The sequence below is a fragment of the Tyto alba genome, unplaced genomic scaffold (genome assembly GCF_018691265.1).
Source record: "Tyto alba isolate M040663 unplaced genomic scaffold, T.alba_DEE_v4.0 Super-Scaffold_16, whole genome shotgun sequence".
In the NCBI taxonomy this organism is placed as follows: Eukaryota; Metazoa; Chordata; class Aves; order Strigiformes; family Tytonidae; genus Tyto; species Tyto alba.
The window spans coordinates 34,182,038-34,201,444 of NW_024881278.1; the positions used below are offsets into that span (position 1 = coordinate 34,182,038).

A 19,407-nucleotide genomic window follows, 5' to 3' on the forward strand; every position below is an offset into this window, starting at 1 on the left:
TTTACAGCACAGCACGAGGACCTTGCCCAGGCCACGAAGGGGCAAACTGCAACACGCCACCCCCAAGTGCACTTAGGTATTGCTGTCTCCTGGCTGAAGCTGAGGTTACAGACACGCCACGTTTCTTCACTGATGCTCTAATGCTTAAATTACACAGTCAGTGCTGGAGGTGATGCACCCTTTCATCCCCTTGCTCTTGGCAGCAATCAGGCTAGACCACCATCCATCGGGCCTATTCTGCTCTGTTTGGACAGGAGCAACATGACACCTCTCATGCCAAGTCCCAGAAAAATGTGATGTTGATAGAGCTCAATATATTTTAAAGATATAAAATGTAATTAGGAATTTATACTGAGCTTAAAGTTTTGATTGGTATAACCTGTGCATACATATAACGAGCACACGTGAGCACAGCTCCTCTTATACTGTCACCCTTTTGCTGATCCTTTATTCCTAACACATGGATGGACGGGGACCCTGAATCTAAAGAGCGTAAGGGACGGGGCCAACTCTACATACATCCTTCTCCACCAGTGGCAAGCTCTTTGCATGTGGAGGGAAGCCGGAGGAGCTGAGTGTCAAAGAATCACCTCACCTCTCTACAACAGGCACCAAGTGCAGCTCGGTGGGAATTACACGGAGTGAAGGGCAGAGAGTCTGCCCCTCTTCTTCAAACGCCCATTTCTCACCACTCAGAAATGGTCCCTCAGGTCCCCTCAGAGCAGCCCACAGACGATGCTGGGGAAGGGAAAGGAAACCAAGACACAAAGCACCTTTTCATATCTCATTTTTCCCTGCTGCCTTCTGCCCCCAGCCTACCTCTTCTGCCCAGGGTTACAAACCTGTGAGCCTGCTGTGTTTTGCTTCTACCCGTTGCTCAATTATTTCAGCCCAGCTTTTCTTCTTTCTGCCTCAGCAGAGTTGTAGTTTCTGTCCTCTCCTCCTGCTGTCTATAGGCACTCTGGGAGGGGGAAGGATTTCCCTCATCACTGCTCCAGGGGCCACAGAGGATACCAGACCCAAAATATAACCCAGAGACAGCCCTGCTCAGCTTTCACTCCTCTGTGCAAATCAAGAGCTCCTCCAGGTAACACACCTGGGGCAGCCCTGGGCTCTGCACCACATGAACCAGAGCACAGGTCCCCCAAAACGCTAGAGCACTGTCCTTGCTGTGAAGCAGCCCCCTCCTGCCCCTCTGTCCCCTTCCAAGGAATGCCCATCACCAACTCAAATCGAGGGGGGAACAGCATACTGGGGTCGCAGAAGCGGAGGCCCCCTGATCAGCTGTGCTGCTCCCGAGGGCACCAGGCGACATCGCCACTATAGCATCCCTCAGCTGAGGCAAGGATGAAGTTCAGGAGCACGGGGGACACCTGTGTGCTCAGCACCAGAACAGAGAATATTTTCTTGGCCCAGTGAGGGTCTCAGCACAGTTTTTTTACAGAAGCAGCGCGGTGAGTAGAGGTAAAGTTGGGTGAAGCTGGCCCAGGCAGGCTGTGCGACGTGACTGCTGCCTGCCTTACCCACAGTATTACCAGCACAGGTCTTCGTGCTGAGCATCCCTGCCTGGTCTCTCAGCAAAGATGGTAAACTGGTGGGGTATGGCTGGGGAGGGCTCATCAGCTCCACCGCTGCAGCCCTCGCAGGGTCAAGGCACGGACAACTTTTCGTGGCACTCCCCTGGCTGAGGCAGCCTGGCTGTGGGAGGAAAGAGGCCCTAAGAGAGCACCACGGGAGATTTTTTTTTATTCTAACTGCACAGCTACGCTGGTGAGGAAATACACCGGTGCCTCTTCACATTAGGGCCTTTTCTAAAACAGGAACTCTTGGCTCTGGGAGATGGGACTGTAAGGCACGGTGTACGCAAAACGATCTCTGAGTTCTGCAGAATATGTCCAAGAATAGGTAGGGATGAGTTAATATGATCTCCCACTATTGCTTCACTTTTCTTGTGTTTTTTAGATGCAGTATCATTTGGACAGGCATGTTTTATGCAGGCAAGTCTCAAAACATTTTGTACAATGCCAATTGCACCAGCAGCAAGGGAGATTCAGAAATACCTATGAACACAGACCTACAGTCAGAAGTAATTGCTGAAACTCATAAATGGATGAGCATTTTTATTTCTTTCCAACACAGAAGGCAGCAGTAAGTTGCCATCTCTGTCAAGTGTCAGTGAATTTACTCAGCGTATTTAAGAACTTGACAGATTTTTAAATTATACTGCTAGGTGTGGATATAAATGGTTTTCAACAATAACAGCAATCCTATGTCAGGATTAATATGTAAACAGAAGGGCAGGTTCAATCTTTTTTCCCACTGATTTTTACAGCTTTATCTGCACATTAGTGCATAAAGATAAGCAGAGATTGATTAGTACATTCCTGAAATGCATCTATGACAGTAAACCCTAAGAGGGGCTCAGCCGCACTGCGCGGTGCGCAGACAGAAGGGCTTGAGCAGGACAGTTTCATGACAGACCTCTTCTCCCTCTATTCCAGGGCTTCCTGCGAGGTCTGCACTCCCCTGCAGCTGCCTTCTTGTCAGCTGAAACTGGGAGATATCTAATATGTGAGAGTATTTGGGTCAGAAATTCCCCCAGGCTGTTCAGAGCCTCCTCTGTACTTGACTTTCCCCCACAGCAGCATCTGTTCATACTGTGTTCCCTCCTACACCCACACAGTTTCACAAGGACGCCACCATCCCTCCCTCTTGTACTGTGGTACCCTTCTTCCAACAGATTCATACATTTGAACAAACATCTGAGCTCTAGAATGAGGATAACTTGGTGAACAAGGTGCTGGTAAGCCTGGAAAGGGCGTGCAGCAAATCCTCTTGGAAGCCATTTCCAACCGTATGAGGGAGAAGAAGGTGACTCAGAGCAGTCAGCATGGCTATATGAAGGGGAAATCATGCCTGAGGAACCGGATAGCTTTTTGTGGTGACTGGGTGGGAGGTTGTTGTTGTGGTTTCGTAAGGTTTTTGACACCATCTCCCATAACATACTCATAGACGAAATGATGAAATATAGGCTAGATAAGCAGACAGTGAGTTGGACTGAAAACTGGCTGAGCTGCTGGGCTCAAAGCATTGTGCTTAGGGAAACAAAGTCCAGCTAAAGGCCGGTCACCAGTGGTGCAGCCAGGAGCTGATGCTGGGGCCACTACTGTTTAACAACTTCATTAATGACCTGGGTGGTGGGGCAGAGGGTACCCAAAGCAGCTTCACAGATGATACAAGAATGGGAGGAGTGGCTGATGCACCAGGGGGTTGTGGTGATATTCAGAGGTGCCTGGATAGGCTGGTGAAGTGGGCAGAAAGGATCTCATGAAGTTCAACAAAGGGAAGCGCAAGGTCCCGCACCTGGGGAGGAACAGGACACGCTGGGGGCCAAGCTGTCTGGAAAGCGGTTTGACAGAGACCTGGGGGTCCCGGTGGGCACTAAGCTGAACACAAGCCAGCCAGGTGCCTTTGTGGCAAAAAGGATCAACAGCCTCCTGGGCTGCATTAGGAGGGGTGCTGGCAGCAGGTTGAGGGAGGTAGACCTTCCCCTCTGCTCAGCACGGGTGAGGCCACACCTGGAGTGCCGCGTTCCACTTCGGGGCTGCCCAGCACAAGAGAGACATGGACACACTGGAGATATTCCAGTGAGGGGTCACAGAGATGATGAAGGGAGTGGAGCATCTCTCATTTGAGGAAAGGCTGAGAGAGCTGGCACTGTTTAGTCTGGAGAGGAGGAAGCTCAGGGGGGTTCTTAACATTTATAAATATCTGATGGGGAAAAAGAAGATGGATCCAGACTCTTCTTAGTGGTGTCCAGTGAAAGGACAAGAAGAAAGGGCAGAAATTGAAATACAGGAAATTCCATTTAAACATAAGAACAAATTATTTTTACCGTAAGGATGATTGAACACTGGAACAGGTTGCCCACAGAAGCTGTGGGGTCTCTGTCCTCAGAGATATTCTGACTGGACATCATCCTGAGCAACCTGCTCTAGTTGATCCATCTTGGAGCAGTGGGGTGGGACTAGATGACCTCCAGAAGTCCCTTCCAACCTCAACCATGCTGTGATTCTACAATAATCCAGAGGTCACTGCCTTTTTGCCAGTAACAAGTAATGGCTTATATATTGGAGCCGAAGAACGGAGGAAGAGAAGAAAGTTACAGAGCAGGGATTAACCATTTGCTTTCTGTTAGTGCTCTACTGATACCAGTAGGTGATCGGGAGGCCAGAATGAGGTCCCAAACCGGTACAAGGCCTAAGTCATGGTAGTTCTGCATTTAGTGACATTTTTACTTATCTTAAAGACTCAGTTCGTTTTCAAAGATAAGGAAGATTTACTCACACACATTATCTAATCACATTTTCAGAGAAACCCAGAGGAAGCTCAGGCCTGAGCTACAGGAAACATCTGTCACTGCTAGTGAGGCCTTCTAGTATTCTCATTAGTTAAGTCCTTGGTGAACTTCTTACTAGTGTTGCGACCAACTGTCCCTCCATCGCTGCTGTACCTAAAGTGAACAGGTTTCTGCTTTCCTTTAGGCACAACGTAGTTTTCCCTCTGAGAGTTAGCAGTTGGTTTTGTGACAGCAAATGGAAAAACGTGAATGTCACTGCAAAGCTGTGTAGATAGAGGCAACTGAAGGATCCAGACATCAAGGAAGCACAAGTAAATCCTGGCCAGCCAGAGAAGTCCAGTGTTGTCTGCATGTACAAAGCTAGTCCCAGGAGTAACTAGAGAGTATTTCAGAACATGGGAGCAAAAAAATGCGCAGCCTGCTGGAGAACCACGGCTGTCTAATATGTTACCACTGATCACCCACAATCCCATTAATTTACCTTTTTTGACTGCTTTTTAAGTGTGACTATGCAGTGATAAGCAGCCTTCATCCGGCATTGTACCCAAGAACCCCAGTCGCGTCACACAGCAGCGTTACGTGCTCTGGCCAAGAAGGCACCCCCAGCCTTCTTTAGCTTTGCTAAATATGTCAGTGGAGTGTGCCTGCTGGTTCTCACAGCTGGGTCTTACCAGATGGGTCTTGCCATATTCATCACACCTTACACTGACCAGCCCAACAGTGTACAGACAGAGCAATTTCAGGCACAGACACTTCCAACTCTGCCGATCCTGCCTATGCCATCTCTAGATATCTGGGTCATTCAACATACTGGCTTTATACAGCAAACACCTTCACCTAGGAACCTTGCAACTGGACACAATCACCGCGAGAAGCATGTACTGCTACTATTCCACACCCAGCAGGACAGGCCCATTAGTGCCTGCTGACAGTATTCTTACCCTTCCTGCAAATGCTGCAGTCTCATACACCTTAGCAAGGAACACCTTGCCTGGCAGGCAAGGATTTGGTTTGATTCTTTTTATATAGTTTCTTGTATCATCATTCCTGGTTTGCTGCCAAAACTAACAGTCCTTTTTTTTCTTCTACCACTCTGGGATCCAGAGCAGAGAAGAATCTGGGCAAGGCCTGAATGGAAGGATGCCCTTTTAACATGCTCCTGTCCAGTGAACACTCCCTTACAGAAAAAAATTCAAGAGGGAATGGGAAGTGGAGTCACCATCTCCCAGAGGGGAGCAAGCAGACTGCACGGATGCCTGCCATAGGAGGGTATCCCCGTGTACATGACCCGAGACTTGCCTGCTCTTTGCTGCACTTATGGACCCCACATGCACGAGAGATCTTCATTAACATACAAACAGAAAAAGCCCTCGGGAGAAAAAATGTATTGTCTCTTGCAGTAAATACTCTGGGACAGCCTTCCTCTGAATGACTGAGAAATGAAGATTAGATACAACAGAGGAATTCTGAGCCTAACGTTATATCATGTTTTTCCAGGTAATCTGATAAACTACTACCCACTAAAACCTGAACTTCTTTATATCTTCAGAGGACCATAGAAAAAAGCAAAACTGAGAGAAAAAAAGCCCTCAACAACTATCTGGAATATAAACGCAGTAGGTAAAGAACACTTCTGTGAGTAAATACCTGGTAACCACAACGCCACTCACTGAAGTAAGGTCGACAGGATGTGTGTGCTGGTTACTCTGAGCTTTTTATTAGGTATTTAGAAGAAAGTTTAATTTCAGGGAGTTCTTTATAATTTGCATTGCTGCAGGCCTGCCCAGTGCTGATGTGTGATTAGATTAGAGGGAATTCTCTTGACATGCACTGCTGTTGCTGCTGGAAACTATGTGGAGAAGATTTGCTAGCAACACCTCCATACAACTAAGTGGTTACTAACAAAACACCATGGGAGAGCAATAAGAGAACTGATTAAAGATACCCACGACCACAGCTGTGCTCTCCTCTTGTTTCTGTGCCAAAACAGCCGAAAGACCTTGATAACAGTGTGTCCTTAGTCGGGGACAGCGTTACTAGCTATAGGGAGCACTTCTAAGGCGTTCACATTTGCAAGCACTGCCAGAAAGTTTCACAAGAGCATCTGTGCTTGGAATCACAGACCTCTCCAGCACAGCTGAGGTTTCCTAAGATGATGCTATGCTAGGCAACAAGGTACAGACCCAGAGATCTTACCTGTCTCTGAGGACCAGTAGGTTCAGATTCTCGTCTCCTTTGTCGGATAGCTGGTGCTGAATGTAGGGGGGAGTGGGCTGGACTTCCTGCCTGCTGTTCGTGTTTGCTGTCAGATCCTGTTTGAGAAGGTCCTTCGTGTCTGTGGGAACTGTCCTCCTCAGTCACAGGCTGCATACCCCGACTTCGCCCATCATGCGTCTTCGGCCTGACTGCAGCATCTGCCCCTAAGCGCCTTCTCTCCTCACCCTCTTCAATAGGCCTTAGCTCCTCAGGCTCCTCGTCCGTGGTTCCAGAGGTGCTTGGCTCGGCGCCTGGGTGAAAGTCCTTCAGCTCTGTCTCCTTATCAATGATAACCCACTCCTTGCTATCAAAGTCCTCCTCCTCTGCGAGCGGCACTGAGCGGAAGGCGTTGCTGAGGGCTTCGTGTTCCACGGAAGCAGACACATCCATCCGGCCGCTCGCCTGCCGGTCAGCCTGGCCGGTATCAATGGACAGCATCTGGGCCGGCTGGGAGGAGCAGATAAGCCGCGATGGGGAGCCAGGTAAATCCATTCGAGATCTAAAGACAGAACGTGAAGCCATTAGAAATACGTTTTTAATACGGGTTTAGTTAGGGATCATAAGAGTTGAGGAAAAACCTGTATAGTCCTCCTCGGTCATTTCTTGGCATGCCTCAGAAAAACAGGCTTGAGCAAAAAAATTTCTTTAGAACCTACAATGGCATAAAGACGTTCCTCCTAAAGTGCTTCAGTACGACAGCCAATTCAGCATCTCTCTTCCTTGCAGGTGACACGACGATAACCAGTTTCCCCCAACACCACCAATATACTCTTTCCCCATTGGTAAGTTGAACTGGTTTGTGAAAGAAAACCCAACAAAACACCCCTAAAACCTAAATCTACTGTCTGACTTTACAGTGTCCCTGCTGGGCTCCTATAACCTCTTCAGCTGGACTGTGCAACCTCTACAGCGACCACTGAGGCCTCCAAGGTGGCCACGTGAGTTCTTCAAAGGCAGTAAGGACCTTTGCTCCTCGCACCTTTGAACCGTTGACCTTTTGTGCATAGATGAGCCCAAAAGACTTCGGAGGAGCGGGAAGGAAAGACAGGAAGAATCCTTTTACAAAGTAAAAGGTAGCACAATGTTCAGTGGCTCACAGTGTGAACAGCAGCAGCTCCTGCAGCCATGCTGAAGTATCTTTCAAAGAGGCCCTGGAAGCTCCCTGCGCCCCGATGGCCCCGGCAGCGTCTCGGGTGGGAAAGCCAGTGGCACTCCTGTCTTTCTGCTCCACAGTGTTATGATCCATGCTCCTCATCTGGCCTGCACCCGCTGCTTGCCTTACTGCTTGTCTATCACAGAGGCTAGCAGCTCGCTGCACAAAGCCAGAGTGTCTGCTGCCCACAAAAAGACAGCTGCAGTGTGTTTTACAGCAGGATTTCAACAAGGAACGTACAGGAGCCTTGCAGATTCTTCTGGGAAAAGCCTTCCACGTGTGAGAAAGCATGAGGGGAAACAGAGAAATGACTGACCACGAGGCAAGGGCTGCTAGGCAAAACTGGGTGTCTTTAACACAGTGGAAGGCCAGAGCTGAGATGGAAAGGATGTCAAGCAAAAATGCAAAATTTCTGATGAAGAAAGGGGAATTAGAGGAGGTGAAACAAAAGTTGATGTAGAGAAAGTTGTGAGCAACACCCAAGATCTCAGCAAAAGCCATCTGATGGATCTGAAAGAAGCAAGGCTGTAATTGTTAGTCTTAAAAATATGTTTTTGTGAATAGGGAACAATAAGTATGCAAAGTAAGAATGAAAAATGGCCTGTACTGTGTGTGTGAAGAACAACCGGATTTTAAAGAGCTGTTGCTAAAAAAGTAAAAGAAACTCTGGATTTAGCCGATGTCTTCATCCATTCTCCGGCAGAGGAGAGACTCCTGGAGTGGAAGAATTTACTCCAGAAAGTCAGAAGAATTTCCCAGTGCTGGGAGTCAAGTCTGTGTTGTGAAAAGACAAAAACAGAATAAAGAGAAGACTCTGTGGCTGAGTGGGATTGTATTTGCACCATACTTGGTGCAGGCTACTTGGAAGGTGAAGAAATAATTTGATTTTAAAAATGGGAGCTGAGGGAGGAAGGCAGGAGAAAGGGATGCATTTTGGATAATACACGTTTTCTATATTAAGTTAGCATGATGCTGAGTGGATAAGGAAAAGGGGGAGAAATAAAGGAAGGAGTTAAAAGCATTCAGTGAATATACAGGATGGGTTCTGCCGGCTCGTTATAAATGGCTTTTTTCTCTTCCTATTTTAAAGGGCCTTTCTTCTAAGCAAGAAAAAGAAGAGGTAGCAAGACCCAAGAGTTGTTATTCAAACCCAGTATTATTAACAGCAACACAAACGATCTTTCCTGAATTACAGAGAAGCATTACAGCTTCCCCCAGCCACCCAGAATGAAACAGCACCTAACAAAGCGGGGCTAGTGCTAGGGGCTCATCCTCTCTCTAATTCTTGTTGATCTTTTTGAAGCTGCTTCTCATCATTTTTTTTTTTTGTTTTGTTTATTTCTTTGCCGTGGATCTGAGAGAAGGCATTCCTGTTACCCTCAAAATCCGGGTGTAATGTGTACGTTTCACATGCAAAGAAGTGCAATGCTTTATGCTGAAAAATTAATGCTATTATTACTAATAATGAAAAATAATGAAATAATGAAATCCACCAGTTCAGGATCTGTCAGCTAGCTCCCAGAATACATGCATCCCTGTATGTATCCCAACAAGATCCATTCTTCCCTCCCACCCCAGGCCAGCCAAAAGCTTTGTGACTGTTTACATTATCTCTGATCTACTGTTCTGCCTTTTCTCTGACAAATGTCCCTCCTTCCATCTGTCAAGTTCTTCCCGTCCAGGAACAGGATGAGAATCGCTCCCAATAACTCTCCTTATTAACAGACACGAGCGTCTCATCAGAAACATCATAAAGCCCATGAACACCTCCACCCAGAAATGAACTTCCAGTGCCTACTGATTCGGTTGGTCTCAACAGTCAATCCTCAAGACACTGCTAAAAGCAGCAGGAGGCTACAGAGGGTGAGCAAACCTTCTTTCATGTAGATCTGCTTTGCCATCAGCAGTGGAGAGGCGTTCTGACTCGGGGCTGTTCACACGGCGGTATCTTAGGGAGCGCACTTGTGTGGTGGGGGACTCCGGAGGCACTCGGACAGGGGAACTGGGGCAGACGCCGTTTCTCTGCTCCTCTTCCACCATGCACTGGGTCTGTAGGGGGAAAACACGGAGAACCTCAAAATCTGGCCAAAGACATTGATTTCCCATCCTCTACTGTTGCTCTGTGCTTTCCGCAAGGTTACATTTTCAGCTGCATCTTCACATCCTACACAAGCAATGTTCGAAGCAATGCAAGGGCCCATATGCCCTGGCAGTTATCTAGTATTAAAACAAGGTATGGATTTTAAATCAATTCAAATATTTAAACATCTTTACAAGGTTGCCACTGGATTTCAATTACCTTGAATAGTTGATCCAGAGGAGTTACCATGGGCTAATCCACTGCACACACAAACACCAACTGCTTATCCAAGATGTCCAAGAGCCCTTGTTTGCCAATATTTGTCTATGCAGGATCCATGCATTACATTGCAATGTACATACTTCTACTTCTGCTGAACTTGGTATGAGTAAGCCATCTCCTAATTCCCAGCATGGTTAGGGGTCTTTTTGGGGTGTTTTTTTTTTTTTTTTTTTTTTTTTTTAAATCTTGGTCCTCTAAACAAAGTCCTCCAGGACATATACTCAACCACGACATCTGCAAGAGCTTCCCACAGACCCAAGGTCATGCAGGGACCTAAACATGCTCGTGGACACTTGTGAGCATTGCGTGTTCATACTCTACCACTACATATCTTCTGTTCTCATATGGCCTTAGTGAATTTGATTTTATTTATTTTTTTTTTAATTGAGCAGCAGACAAAGGACCAAAAGCAGGTGACAGCTGCCTTCTGCCTTTCACTGTGCTGCTTCCCCTTGGAAGAGAAGAGCTGCTTAGGCAAAAGCACAGAGGCAGGACGGTCCAAGGGCTACAGCAGCAGTCTGGGATTTGCATTCAACCCTGTTGGGCTGCCAGCCATGCAACACCAGCTGCTACACACTGCCTGCGTGTGGGATGTGCACTGAGGAGCCAGTGCAGGTTCCTCGTATGAAGTGTTTACCCTTCTCTGCAGCACACCCTACAGTCACTTGGCCTCTATGAACGTCAGAGGCTCGGAATGTAAGCAGGCTTCTCAGCAGAACGCTGCTGATCCAGGCAGTTGCCTTTGTGCATCTACTGTACATACATCAAGTCGGTTGGTGTCCATAAATTAGCAGATTGAAACCATCCAGGCTGGGTTTGGAATGTATAACTAAGGAGTATTTGCAGCTAGGGAGAGTGGAGAGAACTTTCAGTCATCAGAGGAAAATCAGAATAGATGATAATGATTTAATCTGTAATCCATTCGGTCCAGGAGAAGGTTAGCAACAAAGGAAGGTCAAATGTGTCTGTGAAAGGAGCAAGGCACTGATTAACAGGCAACTTAGTAAGATCCAAGAGCAGAGAATTGGGGAAGGGCGTGGGAGAGGAGGAAGAGGGTTCTGGAAAAACCCAGAATGAGAACTCTGATCCAGTGGAAGAAGGAGAAGCAGAAGGAGGATTTAGAAAGGTCAGTGACAGTAAGCAAGGAAACTGTCCTTACAACAGAAATGGGAAAAGCGGGACAGAAAAAGATGTGAACTATGTGAACAGAGGAGTAAGGAGGTATTGGGGAGAAAAAACATGGACAAGATCTACTTAACACCTAAATACAGAGAGGAAGACAGGGAGAGATGGAGTTACTCCTAGTGCTGTAAGACTGGAAGACGAAGGGTGGTGAAGCTGCGAATAGCAGAAAGGTGATTTACACACCAGCGGCCCTTGTAGCTCTGAAAGACACAAGGGCTGCCTGAGATTACAAGCAGAGGGGAAGCTGTGCCCTTACATATCAAATCTGCAGCCTCCTTTTTTTCTCCATGTGGTGACGGTGACTTAAATAAAAACTGATTCTCTCTCAGAGAACAGTCAGACTAAAGAGACTAAGCCTAGGAGAGCAGAAGGACAGGCAAGAGTCAGACTGAAGACAACAACTCTCACAGAGAGAAAGGACAGACTTTAGCTTTGGAGAGCACGGTGCCCTGGGCTCCAAACCATAGATTGCTGTGTAGCAACAAAGCTTGTCACACTGAAGTGCTCATTGCCACGCTGACTAAGCTCTTTTGCCAGTAAACTGACAAAACCCAGCACGTTGTGGATGACAGCGCTGGGTACCTAAGACCTGACATACGACTGGCACACAGAAGGGACATTTAGGACTCCCTTGTGCACACCTTGGTCTGACTGAAGAGCACCTGGTGCTTCAAAGGAATAGAAAAACACCTAGGACCTACCAGGATTCTGCTGCAATACTTTTTTTTTTTTTTTTTTTTGTTATGTTGTGGAAACAGAACCGTCCCACCCTACCAGGCTTTCCTTATTTCATGTGCCTTCAGATGAGAATTTCTGGGAATGCACACAGCTTACCAGTGAGAGATGAAGTAGTGATGTGAAGTTGGTTTATAATTCTCAGTATCGGGAAATGCCGCTGGCAATGTTCCATACAGATAACACACTGATCCAGAGTATTTGCACAGGGGAATTTTAAGCAAGTTAGATGAGATTACTTCTTGTCACTGCATGTTTTCTAATAAGACTAAGAATAGTGGAGGTATCTACGGGGCTAAAAGAAGGACTAACTTTGTGCCAGTAGAGACTGAAGGGAATTCTGGTCAGCCCCAGAAGACTGGTAGAGCTAACATGCTAGTCCACAAATGTCGATTAAAGACAGGTTTGTGTAGTGAATCCAATTTGCCCTGATAACATTTTGAGTCTGTCTGATGAAGGTTTCTCTGCTAACAGAATCTGTATGTATCCGATGTCATGCCATGTGATATTCCGATTTTTAAATAACAATTGAGATCAAAACAATAAATATTCATTTACTTGCAATATATAAGTTGATCTAATAAATAAACTGGTAGATTCTCATACTTAACATTTACTACGAAATCATCATTCAGTGTGGATGCCTCCAAGAAATTAGATAACACTTACAAGAAAATCTTAGGGATTATGAGGAAAACCAAATGAAGTATACACTTGATGCAAGCCAAAAAGTCTAATACGATCTTGGAATTCAGAAATATGAGAATATTAAGTGATAGTTTCTCTCACCCTTCACGGGGTGAAACCATCATTGCTCTTTGTAGACTGTGCTACTCTTAGAAAGGAAAGTTAAAAAATTGAAAGAGAAAAATCAGTGATGATTCAAGATGTAGAAAAATATGGTGAAACTTATTTACCCAAGAGGTTAGGACATAATAAAATTTTGGTTTATAGTTTCCAAACCTTGAGCACTTCTGATATTGCATCAGCTATGACTAGAATGCCATTGCTTGAAGTATCAAGATCCTAGATAATGACATAATGATTGTACGAAATATTCACTCTACCATTATTGGCCCCTCAAATGTCATTTGCATAAAGATGCAAATTAATCCCAATGGCTTTTGCTCTGTGAAAAAAATGTTGGTAATTTCCCATTTCCACATGGAAATTTCACAGTGATTTTTGGGCTGCACCATGTAAGGTGCTACATCAGTGGATCCAGGCAGCTTCCAGCAGTCTGTGAATCCGCTGCCCTAAATCCAACAGCCACAGGAGATAAATAAACGTTCTTTACTTTGCTGATGCTGATCCTGAGTTTGTTGCGATTCACATCTGTCTCTTCCCAAACTTCAGCCTCATTGAAAGCAGTGTTTGGAGTCTGACCAAGACCTTCTGTTGGCCGGCCTGACAGGATGGGAGGAGCATTCTCTTGATCACTCAGATGTTCACCCTGTAGGACATCCTCAGTGTTCTCACGAAGCAAGTCCCCAGGTACCGGAGTGACATTAACCACCCTATGGAAGAGACAAGAAGAAAGGTACAGTTAGTAGCACCGAAAGAAGCTGGCCTAGCACACTGCCCCACAGAAATTCCCTAGCAGCTTTCAGGGTATTACCAGGTTTCAAAAACAGGCAGTTCAACATTATCCCAGCTATGACAGCCTGAAACAGAACAGGATTCCATCTAACATACAGTCACACAGGCAGTGGGATGGATCAGTGAAAACATCTTGGGACCCTTGATACGCAGGCTGTAAACTTCTTGTTTGTGCCCCTTATGCAATACTTAGCTTAGAAGAAACCTCCCCTCTTTGCACGAGCACATGAGGCTTAATAGGCCTTATAGCTTTTATCTGCTATAATTTTACTAAGGATTATTGTTATCCCTTAATGTCAGCTCCCTCAAAAACACCGAGACAGACCAGCGAGCTAAGCCTTATCCACTTTTGTTTGGACTCATTTCCATCTCTGAGCACCAAGCTCTGTGTACCCTTGCACCAGCACATGAAACACTCCGTGAAGGTCGAGGAGCGGTGGTCAAGTCGTGACCAGCGCACGCACTCTGCGACGCTCAGCTCACTACCCATCCCAAACTCACCCCACAGCAAGGCAGCAAGTGCCTGACAGCAGGTGCTCACACAGAAGCCCCATCCATGTGCAAAACAGACAAGCATATGGGCTCCATCAGTCCTGGCCAAAGGCCTCCAGACATCCCTTGATGTGACTCCAACCCACACACTCATCCCCAGTGGAAAATGTGTTTGCAGGACAGCAAGGGTCTGAAACTGGGTTCCGCCACACTAGATAGGTTAATACATATGAAGTCAAATCAGGTGGTGGCTGCCATGCAGCTCCAACTTCCCAGGATCACAGTGGCCTTGAAATCTTTCAAAAATGCACTTGTTCCTGAGCTTGTTATTGAGGATGTCCATGGCCTGACTGCCACAACTGCACTACTCACCCGAACATGGCTGCTGTTTGCCTGGTGTTCTGCTGTGGTGGAGTAGAAGTGCTGGTGGACAGCAAGATATCTGTACCAGCCTTCTCCCAGTCAAAGGCTTCATTTTCAGTGATGCCTCTTTCTTTCATGCTGTTCTCGAAAACGGACATGATTAGCTGGAATAAATTTACAAAAACAATTGTATGTTAATTAGCTGAGGGTGGCTCTCACAAAAAATCTGAAGTATGGGCATAAGGACCAAGTGCATCTTACAGTTTTCATCTTGCCTTTGGAAGGTACCAAGAAATGAAAGCAAATGCAATAAAATTGTGTCAGTTGTTTCTCAGGTTGGTTTTGGCTGGGTAACTGAAATTTCTTTAAATCTATGAAAGAAGCGCATGCAACACATTTTGACACTGATTTGATGAAATCTCACAGTCGGCTTGTTACTTTAACTCTAAAGCCTTAAGTTCAGCTCATCTTTTCTGTAGACCAGATATATGCAGAATAGTACATTTAACATGTATTTAAGAGCTGCCAGAAGACATAAACACAACAGGAAAACACAGTCCCAGGACACAGACTTGTTGTAGTGTCTTGCTCAAATACAACTTGATCAGGAGTCCTACGATATGCACAGTGTGGCCTGACACATTCGCCTGCAGGAAAAAACGAAACAGTAAAAGGGTTGATACAATTTTCTTTATAAGATGGCAGGTGCAAACGCTCCTGTTGACATGGTTTATGTTTGTCGCTTTCTAAGAACAGATGTTCTTTAGAAGAGAATGAAACTACTGACAACAGTGCTCCATCCATCAGTGCATTACTCAGGGACATCCGATGGTCTGCTGTCAAAGGGAAACTGGATGCTACAGGCCAACACAGCTGCATGTGTGGTCCCACATTTCTAATAAAATCATTCAGCAAAATAATGTTGAACTGAGAGGATTCAGCCTAAAGTCTATACAGAGAGAGAATATGGTGACAAATATATTTGGCTTAAGGCATAGAATTAGCACTAGGTTATGAATGAAAATGACCACAGACAACCCCCCTATTTGTTTGCATTTATATTCCAGTTCTGTTTATCAGCACGATCAGAGAGCCAGGAGAGTCTGCCATTTCCTACTACCCTCCACCAAACTTCCGTAAAATGCCTATTTGCAGCTTTCAGTTGGGCCATCTTTTTTCTCCTTTTTGTGACCTAGGATCCTATGCAGTGGCATTACGTTTGATTAAAGGAATTCCCAGAGTTGCCTGTTGGTCAGACCAAGGAACAGGTAACAGTTCTCCACAGAGTGGACGTGACCTGGCAGCAGCTTCTTCGATTTGGAAGGGATTTTACTGTTGACAGTTTAATATGATAGCATTGTGTTTCTGCTTCTTAGGCTCCTGTCATGATGCCCCCTTTCACCTCTGATGGAAAGGGGGGTCGGGCTGCTGCTGCTGGCAGGGAATTTCTTGCTCAGAACTCTATGTGAGTAACCAAAGGCTCACAGCCTTGCTTTTAGTAAATGCATTTCTGGCATTTAGTAACCTCAGACGGATGTTTTCTCACAAATTCTCCTAATCACTTATCGAATACATAAGCTTTTGGACTACTCCTATCTTATGGCAAAGAAGGCACCAATTACGTGAACTATCTTTGCTCATTCAAACCTGCCACCTGCTGATTTCATTTGACAGTTCCTCATTTTCCTATCAGAAGAAGCAGAAACAATCACGCTTCATTTACTTCTTGCCACTCTGCCTTTGATTTTAAAGACATCAGGTACATGCCAGTCCTCTTTTTTTTTTTTTTTTTTTTTTTTTTTTTCAGAGTGTACTGTACTAGTCTCATTAGTCTTTCCATATCTGGAAGTGAATCTATCTCTAGCCTCCTCGTTACTGTTCCCAACAACTTCTCTGATTTCAAGATATCCTTTCTGAGATGTGGGAATGGAACTACACACAGTATTTAAGAGTATGCTTCACACAGATTTACATGGTAATATAGAGATATTTCCTGTTTATCCTCTAATATTTCTCTAATTATTATTAGGATTATATTTGCTTTCTGACTGCTACTTTGGCAGGAATTATTGTCAAATGTCTTTTAGACATTAATATCCCCACATCCTCAGAGACTCCTTCCAAGAACTCCACACATTTGTAGACAGATGCTCTCATAAGAGCCATACTGACTTCTGCTCATTAGATCACGCTCACCCATCTGTCCACTAATCCCAGTCTTTATCACAGTTTCTGATTCTTTGTGATGTACATGTCACTGTCAGAGACTCGTATCTTCTGAAGCCATTTAAAAATTGGTACCGCTTCTGTCACCTTCCATTCCTTTGAGACTGAAGCAGTCTGAAGTAAGAAACCACACGCTAAAATTAGAAATTCAGCTGTCTTATTCTTAGCATTCCTTCATGCCATCAAGGACCCACTCAGTCAAAACGATTTTTGCAACTTTCTGCTATAACTTCTTCTGTAACACTTGCATTTGACTTTGCAGGACATCTGGGATTTTACAGACCTCTATTGTATTCCCTGTAGGGTCTTTTTTACTCATGTCCTGAGCTACCATTACTCTCAAGCTATTCCACGGTCTTATTGAGCCTTCTCAGCTTTCTCTGAACCCTTTATACTTCTGATGAAAGGTCAAAGCTTTACAAGGAGGAAAGTGGAGTGGGAAACCGCACAGAACAGTCCCAACAACAACTACTGCTCCCAGAAGTCATGCAAAGGGTTACTGGATCCTGTCTAGGGATCCTCTGCCTGCAGACACAGTATTATTTGGGACCAGAAGAGTTTCCACAGTCACGTCAAGTCGCCCATATTGAGTTTCCTTCTGCTGGGCCCAAGAACAGCTAACTTGGCAGAGGCAGGAGGAAGATGACAAGATATCCTTCAGTTACACAGGATGTCTGATAAGGAGCACGGCAAGAGCCTTCGCAGGAGGTGCTGCAGGTGCAGAGAGCTGGAACTCAACAGATCTTTAAGTTGCAAGGGAACTCAGGCAATTATTTAGTCTACCCCTTACTCAAAGCAGGGCTGACCTTCAAGTCAGATCCAGTTTCAAAGTCAGATCAGCCTGCCCAAGTTGCTCAGCCCTTGTCAAGCAATGTTCTGACTATCTCCAAGGATGAAGATCCAACTATTGTTTGACATCCTCCTGGTGGTAACTTTTCCCTGTACAGCTAATTGCAATCTCCTTTGTTGTGGACTGTGTCCAACACATCTCATCCTTTCACTGTGCACCTCAGCAGAGTCTAGCTCAGTTTTCCCCATAGGTAGCAGAAGGCAAAATCAGGATCCCCGTTGATCCTTTCCTTTTTAAGGTCAAAGAAATCCACTTCTCTCAGCCTCTCCTGTTATGGCATTTGCTTCAGCTCCCAGACATCTTGGTGGCCTTCCACTAGGCTCAGTCGGGTCTGTATGCCTGTCTTGCACTTGACACAGGTTTCTCAATGTGATTTAACAAGTGCCTAACAGAAGGGAATAATCACTTCCCTTACACTGCTGGCTATGCTCTTCCTAACACAGCCCACCATGCAGTTAGCTTGCTTTGTCACAAGGACACCCTACAGTTTCATGGTCACCACTAAGACACAGAGGTCTGCGGAAGCAGAACTTCTCCCTCGCCAGTTACTCGATCCCCAGCCTGCACCGCTCCACATGTTTATTCCATCCCAAGTGCAGGACTTTGTACTTGCCTTTGTTGAACCTCATGAAGTTCCTGTAAGCCTGTCAAGGTCTCTCTGAGTATCAGTACTACCCTTCAGCATATCAGCTGCTTCTCCCAAAGTCGTACCTTCTGTGGACTGGCTGAGAGTGTGCTCTGTCTCCCTCTCTCACCATCCAGGCCTTTAATGAAGACACCGAACACTATTAGCTCCAGTACTGTTCCCTGAGATCTACCACTAGCAGCCAGCCACCAACTGAACTTTGCATTGCTGATCACAAACCTCTGACACCCAGCAATCCAGACAATTTGCCACCAACCTTGTGGTCCACTTAGTCAAACCATCTCTTTCTAATCTGCTATGAAGACATTATGAGAGACTGTGTAATGTCAAGGCAGAACACATTCACTGTTCTCCCTGCCTCCACAGAAGTCTGGAATAGGCCTCCAAGTCAGGCTAGAAGAGTCAGTGTTTGGTGGCAATCTGGAGGTGCCAGACTTTTGTGGGGAGTTCCCTTTTGGAGGCTTCTTCCAAGGTACATAGCTGTACCTGCAAGAAACTGAAGGCAAAGAGGCAATTCACAGCTTCAGACAAATCCCCTACTGTGAAAAAGCTGTTCATGATTTTAAATGCACTAAAATTGCCTGGGAACATCTCCTTCCATTTCCATCTCAAGGATGACTTTTCAGTATCATTAGGACACAATTAATTTAAACTGGAATAGAATATAGGAGGATGTAGGTTCAAGAGGAGCTTCGGAGATCTCTGATCCAACCATCTGTTCAAACCAGGGCTAATTGCAGTCAGATCGGGTTCCTCATCCAGGTGACTTTTGGAAATCCCCAAGGATGGAAATTCCATGACTTCTCTAGGTACCTGTTCCATACTTAAGAACCCTCATTCTGATTTTTTGCCCCCTAGATTTAATCACAATTTCCCTTGCTGCCTCTGACAAAAGTCTGCCTCTGTTCTCCCCACAACCATCCTTGAGGCAGTGGAAGACAGCAATCAGATCCCCTCTTTGACTTTTCTTCTCCAGGCTAAATAAATCCAGCTCCCTCAGCTTCTCCTCAGTCCACCTCCTTCCCTCTATAGCCCTCTGCCTTAGTGGCAAATGTTATTTTTCCACTGTACTATCCAGAAAGTAATTTCCTTTTTTTTTTTTTTTTTTTTTTTTTTTTGTCGTTTTTTTTTTGTCTTTTTTTTTTTTTTTTCCCCTTTTTAAAAAGTGGTGGTTGCTATG

At 45.6% G+C, this 19,407-nt stretch overlaps 1 protein-coding gene across 5 annotated transcripts in view; it reads right to left on the bottom strand.

Annotated features, from left to right (window-relative positions):
- Positions 1–19,407, bottom strand: part of TTBK1 (tau tubulin kinase 1) — a 106,321-nt gene that overhangs the window by 23,059 nt on the left and 63,855 nt on the right. For all 5 annotated transcript variants that reach the window (XM_042789605.1, XM_042789603.1, XM_032994066.2 and 2 more), the window contains 4 exons: positions 14,515–14,669; positions 13,349–13,568; positions 9,643–9,818; positions 6,557–7,115 (listed from right to left, as the gene is read on the bottom strand). In XM_042789605.1, coding sequence (XP_042645539.1) covers positions 6,557–7,115; positions 9,643–9,818; positions 13,349–13,568; positions 14,515–14,669 — 1,110 coding nt within the window. The remainder of the gene's footprint in view (positions 1–6,556; positions 7,116–9,642; positions 9,819–13,348; positions 13,569–14,514; positions 14,670–19,407) is intronic.